This window comes from Dipodomys spectabilis, unplaced genomic scaffold (assembly GCF_019054845.1).
Source record: "Dipodomys spectabilis isolate Male_0828 unplaced genomic scaffold, ASM1905484v1 ptg000002l, whole genome shotgun sequence".
Classification (NCBI taxonomy): Eukaryota; Metazoa; Chordata; class Mammalia; order Rodentia; family Heteromyidae; genus Dipodomys; species Dipodomys spectabilis.
In genome coordinates, this window is record NW_024870679.1 from 43,113,597 (window position 1) to 43,124,298 (window position 10,702).

At 55.8% G+C, this 10,702-nt stretch overlaps 1 protein-coding gene across 1 annotated transcript; it reads left to right on the forward strand.

Annotated features, from left to right (window-relative positions):
* The first annotated feature begins 6,985 nt into the window (after window positions 1–6,985).
* Window positions 6,986–10,383, forward strand: Gjb3 (gap junction protein beta 3). The gene is made up of 2 exons (XM_042682380.1): window positions 6,986–7,067; window positions 9,519–10,383. Exon 2 carries the CDS (start codon window positions 9,553–9,555, stop codon window positions 10,354–10,356), a length of 804 nt encoding a protein of 267 aa, XP_042538314.1. The 5' UTR covers window positions 6,986–7,067; window positions 9,519–9,552; the 3' UTR covers window positions 10,357–10,383.
* The last annotated feature ends 319 nt before the right edge of the window (window positions 10,384–10,702 follow it).

Consider the following 10,702-nt stretch of genomic DNA (forward strand, 5'->3'; position numbering starts at 1 on the left):
AGAGAGCAATGGGTCAGGGAAAAACTTCTGGAAGGTAGGAAAGTCGGGGGCCGGGGGATGGGGCCTGGTAGACAAGGCACTAAACTAGAATTGGAATATTTTATACATCTGTGGTATACTAGGGGCCAGGGAAGGGCAATTGGTCTTCTCCAGACAAAACAGCTGAGAGAGGTGGAATGAGGCCAGGGGGCAGCTGGAGACCAGTCAGGCTATCATGGTGATCCAAGGAAGAACCCACCAGAAGCTTAAGGCTCCCAGGGCCACCCTGGTGGAGGCATGGGGCAGGGGGTTTAGTCCTGAAAACAGTTTGGAAAGAGCAGCATAACGATTCTGCCTTTGCATGTGGGCTGTGAACTATGACTGCTCCATCACTGCACCCCCCCCCCAACCAGTCTGCAGGGCTTCCTTTGGCCTGCCCCATCGCCCTGCCCCACGGCAGAGAGGGTCTTCATTCTGCTGCAGTCACCCATGTCTAAGGCAGTCCAGGCCTGGGAGGGGAGGTCTTGGCCATCCCAGGAAGCCCTGCCCAAGGCCTTGGCAGAGCTCTATGCAGAGGCGGAGGCCTGGAAGCAAGACCAGCCTGGACCAGGGCCTGGAAAAGGTGCAATGGCTTCGGCTCTGCCACCTCCAGATGGCAGGTGTGGAGCCTGAGGGGCATGGGGGTGGCAGAGGAGCCGCCAAGCCCTGGCGTAACACAGCCTTGCCCGAAGCAGCAGGATGACCTACATGGCCTCCCACACAGTCCCCTCTCAAGGAGCAGAAACTTAGGGTGGGACAGCAGGGCCTCAGGCCTTCAGAGTCTCTGTGGGAATGGCAACCCATCCCAGATCCATCCAGAAGAGGCAAAGCCCACTGCTGGGGGCACTGCCTGGCACCAGGAGGAGGGGGCAGCTTTGTTGGGGTCTCAGTGACAGGACCTGCACCCTAGAATCGCCTGATCACCTAATCACCCACATAGACAGCAGCAGACACCATCACCTCCTACCAACACACACACACACAAATACACACAACCACTACCACCTCCACCACCACTATCACCTCCCACCAACACATACACACACACACACACACACACACATACAACCACCACCTCACCACCATTATCACCTCCCACCAACACACACATACACACACACACACACCACCTCCACCACCACTATCACCTCCCACCAACACACACATACACACACACACACAACCACCACCACCTCCACCACCACTATCACCTCCTATCACCATCACCTCCCACCAACACACACACACACACACAACCACCACCTCCACCACCATTATCATCTCCCACCAACACACACATACACACACACACACAACCACCACCACCTCCACCACCACTATCACCTCCCACCAACACACACATACACACACACACAACCACTACCACCTCCACCACCACTATCACCTCCCACCAACACATACACACACACACACACACACACACACACATACAACCACCACCTCACCACCATTATCACCTCCCACCAACACACATATACACACACACACACACCACCTCCACTACCACCATCACCTCCCACCAACACATACACACACACACACACACACACACACATACAACCACCACCTCCACCACCACTATCACCTCCCACCAACACACACATACACACACACACACACCACCTCCACCACCATCACCTCCCACCAACACACACATACACACACACACAAACAACCACCACCACCTCCACCACCACTATCACCTCCTACCACCATCACCTCCCACCAACACACACACACAACCACCACCTCCACTACCACCATCACCTCCCACCAACACACACACACACACAACCACCACCTCCACCACCACTATCACCTCCCACCAACACACACATACACACACACACACACACAACCACCACCACCTCCACCACCATCACCACCACCACCACTACTATCACCTCCCACCAACACACACACACAACCACCACCACCACTACTATCACCTCCCACCAACACACACACACAACCACCACCACCACCTCCCATCACCACCTCCACCACCATCACCTCCCACCAACACACACATACACACACCACCACCTCCCACCACCACTATCACCTCCTACCACCACTATCACCTCCCACCAATACACACACACAAACCACCACCACCTCCCACCACCACTATCACCTCCCACCAACACACACACACACACACACACACACAACCACCTCCCACCAACACACACACTACCACCACCTCCCACCAACACTATCACCTCCCACCAACACACACACCACCCCCACACTGACATACACACATCACCTCCTACACTGGCACATACCCCACCCCACCATCTCCCACAGTGATACACACACACACACCATCTCCTGATCATACCTCATCTCCACAATCAGACACATGCACAAACACATGCATCAAAATGTACCCACCCACAGGACCCACACAACCCCACCACACACAGCCACAGGCCTCGCACGCCTTCCGCGTGCCAGGTCCATCCTGTACAAACAGTGGGGCCCCGGCCTGGGAGGTGCAGCAGGAACAGAGCTGCCTCCCTGCCTGACATGACCTCAGGGAAGGCTGCGGGAAGCCAGCAAGGAGCAGGTGAGGAAGCTTTAGAAGGGGTGACTGGGGCCCCTTAGAAAGTGAACTCTTCCTACGGGGGAGGAGCCTGCCAGGTAAAGAGCTGGGAAAGCGGAGGGAACAGACACTGCTAAGGCAGGAAGCCTGTGTGGGAAATAGGAAGAAGGGGCTGTGATAGACAGCTGTGAGCAGGTGGTAAGCAGCAGCGGGCCCCTGGCCAATCCCGGGAGAGTGGGCATTAGCGGAGAGGTAATAAGTCACTGCAAAGCTTTAATAGGGAGTGACAGGATCTGATTATATCATTAAGCCACTACTTTAACTAAAAGAAACCATGGGAGAAATTTTTATTTCAAATCTCAGTGGCCAGGGCCTTTCTAATTATAACCAAACCCAGATGCCATAAAAATAAAATGAGTACATTTGGCTGTATGAAGCATGTTTAATTCTGCATGGGAAAAAATTCTAATGTAACTTCAAAATACAAAGTGTTAGACAGGAGGGGAACATACTTTTGATTTTTATCACAGACAGAGGGCTAGTTCCTTAACATGTAAAACATGACTAAGGAATAAATAACAAAAAAAGCAACCATCCTCAGGAAAAAAAAGTAGGTGAAGGTAAGTTGAAAAGAACAAAAATGTTTTCTGTTCCCAGAAGAAAAAAAATGGCTCTCACTCATAAGAGAACTGCAAAATAAAAATATAATTCTGTATCTCTTGCAAAAACCAAGTTTGCTAACATTAAAAATGGCCAGTACATTAAGAAACAAGGACTATTGTGTCTTGTGGTACTAAAAACTGTTTCATAAAGGGGATTTGAAAATATTTATCAAAATTTTCAAAAAGCATTGCACTTTAACCCAAAGTTCAGCAGGCACTGGTAGCTCACACTTATAATCCTAGCTACTCAGGAGGCAATTCAGTATCGCAATTCAAAGCCAGCCCAGGCAGGAAAGTGTGTGAGATTCTGATCTTCAATAACCACAGAAATCCAGAAATGGAGCTGTGGTCAAAGTGGTAGAGTGTTAGCCTTGAGCAAAAGAGCTCCAGGGACAGCGTCTGAGCTCTGAGTTCTAACCCCATGGCTAACAAAAATTTTAAAAAGTAACCCAAAAATTCCACTTCCAGGAGCCTCCCATTTGTCTAGTTGTATGTTTTTGTTGTTTTTTTGGGGGGTCCGGTCGTGGGGCCTGAACTCTGGGCCTGAGTGCTGTCCTTCAGCTCTTCAGCTCAAAGCTCTACTACTTGAGCCACAGCACCACTTCTGGCTTTTTTCTTTTTTTGCTTATGTGGTGCTGAGGAATCGAACTCAGGGCCTCATACATGCAAGGCAAGCGCTCTACCACTGAGCCACCTTCCCAGCCCCCCATTTGTCTAGTTGTAAACTGGGCTTCTTCTTTTTTTTTTTTTTTGGGTCCAGTTGTGGGGCCTGAACTCTGGGCCTGGGCGCTGTCCCTCAGCTCTCAAGGCTAGTGCTCTACCACTTGAGCCACAGCGCCACTTCCAGCTTTTTTTTTCTTATTGCTTATGTGGTGCTGAGGAATCAAACCCAGGGCCTCTGGCATGCAAGGCAAGCACTCTACCACTGAGCCACCTTCCCAGCCCCACCAAGACTTCTTTAGGGTTATTCATTGCAGTGATGATTGGAATAAGAAAGTCGAAGGAGAGAAGGAGGGAAGCAAGGAAGAGGAGAGATGGAGGAAAGAAGGGAGAGAATAAGGGAGAGAAAAAAGGAGGGAGGAAGCGAGGGAGGGAAGGAAGGAAGGAAGGAAGGATGGAAGGAAGGAAGGAAGGAAGGAAGGAAGGAAAGGAAGAAGGGAAGGATGGAAGGAGGGAGGGAAGAAAAGAAGGAATCTGGAAACAGCCTTAATTTTAATCAATATGGGACTGATTAAATATGTTATTGTATGTGTGTATACACACACACACACATATAAACTATCAAGCTCTATCTATACGATGTCCATACTAGCAAGCTTTATATTAGTCAGAAACTGTCTAATGCTTTGTTAATGAGAAAGCTCAGTGCACAGGGGCAGGTACAGGTCCACAGGCTGCACGGAGACCTCTGTAGAGTACAACAGGCACAGATGCTTCAGGAAGGAAACTCAGCCTGATAGCTGTGTGGCCAGGTGTGTGGCCTCAGTCACACACACACACACACACACACACACACACACACACACACACACACACTGTGGTGTTCAGAACTGGCCCCAGAACTGTGGAGATGTTCTGAGAGAAGAGCTCAGAGGCAGAGCCCCGGGACTAAATGAGCTCACTCCTAAGAGGAGAGAAACTGGGCCTTGGATGCCTGCAGTGGAAAACTAGGGTGTGAGGCTCCCCAGGGACCAGGCATCCGTGAGGGGTGTGAAGCCAGAGGAAGACAGTGCGCTGAGAAGGAAGACCTGGCCAGCTGGGCAGGTGCAGCTGAAGGTCTGGGAGGTTGGGGACAGACAGATGACTGGGGGTCACATGGGTGTGGGGGGGGGGTGGACACTTGCTGATCTGACAAACTATTTGAAGTAGCAGGGTAGATTGAGTTGAAGAAGAGTACCTGGGAGGAAATAGGGGCGGGCATATTTCTTTGTGCAAAGCAGCAGGTGGCAGACTCCAGCACAGAACCCTAGCAGCATCTAATCTCAGCACAGATTGTCAAGGACTGTAACCACAGGTCAAAGGTGGCCTGTGCCCTATGGCTGTGCACTATCCAAAATCAACACTGCAGAGCTTTCCCAACAGGTTCTACTCCTGGCTATCGGGACGGGACATGGCCCTAGCACAGCCCATCTTCTCCAAGATAAAAGTGGGAAGGACCACAGGGCCTCCTGTAGAGGCTGTAAGGGGAGGAGCATCCTTGTCCCCCAGGGCCCAGCCCAGGAACAAAGATGTCTGTAGGGAAGCTGGGCCCCGGTGGCTCACACTTGTAATCCTGGCTACTCAGGAGGCTGAGATCCGAGGATAACAGTTCAAAGCCAGGCAGGCAGGAAAATCTGTGAAACTCTTATCTCCAATAAACCACCAGAAAGCCAGAAGTGGCACTGTAGCTCAAGTGGTAGAGCGCTAGCCTTGAGCTGAAGAACTGAGGGACAGTGCTCAGGCCCAGAGTTCAAGCCCCTTGACGGACAGGAAAAAAAAAAAAAAGATGTCTGCAGGGTGCCAATTCAGTGATCCTCCCATACTTCCTAGTCAATATTTAACATTAAAAAGAAATTCCCTGCTGGGTGCCAGTGACTCAACCCTGTATCCTAACCACTCAAGAGGCTGAGATCTGAGGATCAGAGTTCAAAGCCAGCCCTGGCCTGAGAGGTTGTCAGATTCATCTCCCATTAACCACCAGAAAACCAAGAGTGGCACTGTGGCTCAAAGTGGAAGAACACTAACCTTGATTGAAAATGCTCAGGGACAGCACTTAGGCCCTGAGTTCAAGCCCCACAACTGACACTCCAAAAGAAGGGGGAAGGGGGAGGTTACCCAGCCAGGTGCCAAGAGCTCTTCTCATCTGTAATCCCAGCTACTCCAAAGGCTGAGACCTGAGGATTGCAGTTTGAAACCAGCTAAAGCCAGAAGTGGAGCTGTGACTCAGGTGGTAGAGCACCAACCTTGAGCAAATAAGCCAAGCAAGAGCGCAAAGTTCTGAGCTCAAGCCCCAGTACCAGCACAAAATAAAAGTCAAGAGGTACTCTTAGTTATTCTGGGACCACAGGCCTGACGGGTCAGGGTCACAGAGTCCGGTTCGATGGCCCTGGGCTGTGTAGACACCATGGCGCTGCAGGGTCATCTCTGTCCAGACACCGAGGCCTTGGGGAGACGATGACTAAGACCAGGGATTCCCCCAGGGGCGAAGTCGCAGGTTTTCCCCCAAAGATCTGGGGCCCAGGGGCTGTCCAGGTTCAGTTCCCAGCTGTGGCTCACTATCGGACATCCCTAGAGCACCCTTCCCGCCCCCCCCTCCCCCGCGACATTCTGGGCCCCTTTAGGGCCCTGTGGCCACAGGGTCTGCCCCTCCCCTCTCCCCCGGTTCTAATCCCAGCTCTCCGGGTCGCCATCCAGGCAGGGAGACACCCATGAGTGACCCCACGAGGCCCGAGGGCCAGGTTACCTAGGTGGTGAGTCTGAGCCGGCTCTGAACTGCCCTCCTCCCGGCACAGCACGGGACGGTTTACGCGGTCCCGCCCGCCTGTCCTCTCACCGCAGCCCGAGCCACGGCCCAGCCACGGCCACCCGGGTCCCCTTCCCATCCCGCACGGGCGAGCGAGCCGCTCCGGCGACGGCGGGATTCGAACCCGGACCTCCTGCGGGCCGCAGCTCGGGGCCCCGCCCCGCCGGCCCCGCCCCCTTCTCTTCCTCCTCCTCCTCCTCCTCCCCCTCCACGCCGCCCCGGGCTGCGCTCCCAGCCGCCAGCCCGGCTCCCGCCGCGCTCACCTGTGCTGCGGATCGCGGGGATACCGGGGCAGGTGGCCGAGCCGCGGACGGTAAGTGCGGGCTGCGGAGCACACGCCGATGCCCGGCGCCCCCGGCGTGGAGCCGCGGCCGCCCGCCCGCCCGCCCGCCCGGGGCGGCCGGGCTGCGCACGGGGTGCGGCAGGGCGGCGGAGGGGGGTCTCCAGGCGGCGGGCAGGGTGGCGCTGACCCTCGGGGGGTCCCTCCGCTGGAATGGAGGGAAACTGGGGGAGGGGGGTTGATAATGAGGGGATCCACACCGTGGGTGTGGGGGGGATCTAGCTTTGGGGGCACGTGAAGTGCCAAAGCTGGACCGGACAGAGAGGCCCCGGCGGTGCTGGGAGCGAGTGTCGGGGGGCAGCTGGGGGCCCCCCACGGGAACCGGCTCCACCAGTCCCCAGCCCCGGCCTGGGAAGGAAATTCTTGGCAGTTGAGTCGTCTCCTTGAGGTGTGTCTTGGGGCGGGTGTGGGCGCCGCGCCTGGAAGGTGGAAGGGGCGCGCGGCCCCCGCCTGCCGGGGAGGGGGCGCTCGGGGGGAGGGGGCGCTCGGGGGGAGGGGGCCCCGGGGGGAGGGGGGCTTCCCTCGTCCTCGGAAGAGCGCGCGGGGAGGGGGGAGGGAGGAAGGCCTCCCGAGTCTTAATCCTTCCCAGGAAGGTCAGAGGTCTTTCCCGGCCGAGCCCGCCCGCGCGCGCGCGCCGATTCTTGGCCGGCAGCGGCCAGCCTGCGCCACGCGGAGCCGAGCGCGGTGCGCGTGCCGGGCCACGCTCGGCGCCTTCCCGTGGCTCTCCCCAAAAGTCCAGCTCAGGACTGGAGTAGGCACAGAGAACGGGCTCTGGGAATGGCGGGGAGGGGTGTCTCTCCAGGCACCCCATCCTGTCTGGGACTGTGATTCCCAAACGACAAGCACCCAGGAGGCTCGGGGTGCTGCGCTGTCCTGTCCAGGTGTCCGCCGCAGGCCTGCCCGCCCCTCAGTACTCAGCATTTATTGGGTTCCTTGGAGGTCAAGCACTCGGTATTAAAACAGGAAGAGGCAAGCCAAAGCTGGAGCCCGTCTTCTAACTGGGGAAGATGATAAATAAGAACCTGCTATGAGAGAGACAGGGAGAGAGAGAGAAGAAAAGAAAAAGATTTTTGTGTGTGTGTGGTTTCAATTGGTGATTTCGCACTTCTATGACGAAAACCAGAGTGGACCAGAGCAGAGGCCCCGCAGGGAAGAGGGCAGCCACCCACGTGAGGTTCTGGAGGGAGAGCCGTCCGGGGGCCTCCGAGAGAAGGGGGGGACCCTTTGAAGCCCTGTGAGACGCTACCGGGACTTTTATTGCTATTGGTTTTTTTGTTGTTGTTGTTGGTCATGGGGCCTGAACTCTGGGCCTGGGCGCTGTCCCTCAGCTCTTCAGCTCAAGGCTAGCGCTCTACCACTTGAGCCACCTTCCCAGTCCCACTACCGGGACTTTTAAAGAACTTTTAAGTGCGCCCTCGACTTGGGACCAATTGTGTTGGAATGCACACTGCAGGGCCAGGCCAAGCAGCTGGGAGGGTGTTGCTTATGTGGTGCTGAGGAATTGAACCCAGGGCCTCATGCATGCAAGGCAAGCGCTCTACCACTGAGCCACCTTCCCAGTCCCACTACTGGGACTTTTAAGTGTGCCCTGGACTTGGGACCGATTGTGTTGGAATGTGCACTGCAGGGCCAGGCCAAGCAGCTGGGAGGGTGGGGAGCAGCCAATGCGGTAATTGAGGCAAAAGTGACAGCAAGCTCCCGCATGTTCCCAGGCACTGGCCCAGCCAGAAGCCATCCCTTGGTGCACACAGGCCCACACAGGCTCTCGGAGAGGTGTGAGCTCTACACGGGTCTTGTCAGAGCACCAGCCTCGATACTACGTGCTCACAGCAGACCCACCCGTCCACACCCTCTGAGTCATCCCAAGGGGAGTGATGAGAGGCCCTGACCCAGGCACCCCTTGGCCACCACACAGCCTGGCAGGCTACTGGGTGACCTGGACACTCCAGGCCCAGCCCAGGAAGGGGAAATTATATCTACACAGTCCCTGGATTTTGTACCCACCTCCCCCTCCCAAAGGATAACCAAAAGCCCTGAGCACCTTCTAGCTCATTTGTTCCTTGAAATCTTCATTACCTGCTGGCTGACCGCATCTTGGCAGGACATTTCCCTCCCCAGCCTTCTAGACTCCTCTCTGCAGAATGGGCTCATGAAAAGGGGCAGAGGTTGCTCACGCCTACAATCCCAAACTACTCAGGAAGCTGAGATTTGAGGATTATAGTTTGAAGCCAGCTGGGGCAGGAAAGTCCATGAGACTCTCCAATTAACCAGCAAAATGGAGGTGTGGCTCAAGTGGTAGCACGCCAGCCTTGAGCAAAAAAGTTAAACAAGAACACAAGGTCCTGAGTTCAAATGCCGGAACTGAATGAATGATAGGCAAACATCGGGGACCCCCTAACAAGATGGTTTTCCCTATTCCCTCAGGTGGGCGCAGCCCCCGGCGCCCCCGGCAGGCGCCATGGACTGGAAGACACTGCAGACACTACTGAGCGGCGTGAACAAGTACTCGACGGCATTCGGCCGCATCTGGCTATCCGTGGTGTTCGTGTTCCGGGTGCTGGTGTACGTTGTGGCAGCCGAACGCGTGTGGGGGGACGAGCAGAAGGACTTTGACTGCAACACCAAGCAGCCGGGCTGCACCAATGTGTGCTATGACAACTTCTTCCCCATCTCCAACATTCGCCTGTGGGCTCTGCAGCTCATCTTCGTCACTTGCCCGTCGCTGCTCGTCATCCTGCATGTGGCCTACCGAGAGGAGCGCGAACGGAAGCACCGGCAGAAACACGGTGACCAGTGCACCAAGCTGTACAGTAACACGGGCAAGAAGCACGGGGGCCTGTGGTGGACTTACCTGCTCAGCCTGGTGTTCAAGCTCATCATCGAGTTCCTCTTCCTCTACGTGCTGCACATGCTCTGGCATGGCTTCACCATGCCCCGTCTGGTGCAGTGTGCCAACGTGGCCCCCTGCCCCAACACTGTGGACTGCTACATCGCCCGGCCTACTGAGAAGAAAGTCTTCACTTACTTCATGGTGGGTGCCTCTGCCGTCTGCATTGTGCTCACCGTCTGCGAGATCTGCTACCTCATCTTCCACCGCATCCTGCGAGGCCTGCGCCAGGGCAAGCCCAGGAACCGCAGCCTTCCATCCTCCACCAGCCGGGCCTCCACCTGCCGCTGCCACCACAAGCTGGTGGGGACTGGGGAGCTTGAGCCCGGAGATGACAAACTTCAGGCTTCAGCACCCAATCTGACCCCCATCTAACCACAGGCAAGGCTGGAAGAAAGGTGGGAGGGAATGAACAAAGCTGGGGGGGCGGGGCGCAGGTGGAGGTGGCAGATGGATGCTTAGAACCCCCCCGCCCCCCCCCCCCCCCCCCCCCCCGCACACACTTTGAATCCACTAAGCTATCTCCATGTGGGGCCACTGTGCTATCTCCCTGGGTAGAGGTAACACTGCAAACCTAGGAGCAGCCTTCGGGAGGAAACATTTGAACAAGCAAGGTATGCACCCAAGGGTGGGCTTAGTGCTTACGAGGAGCAGGACTTGCAAGATAACCCGACGTCCACCCTTGGAGATGATAAGGCCGTGCTCTTCTGGGACAGAACAG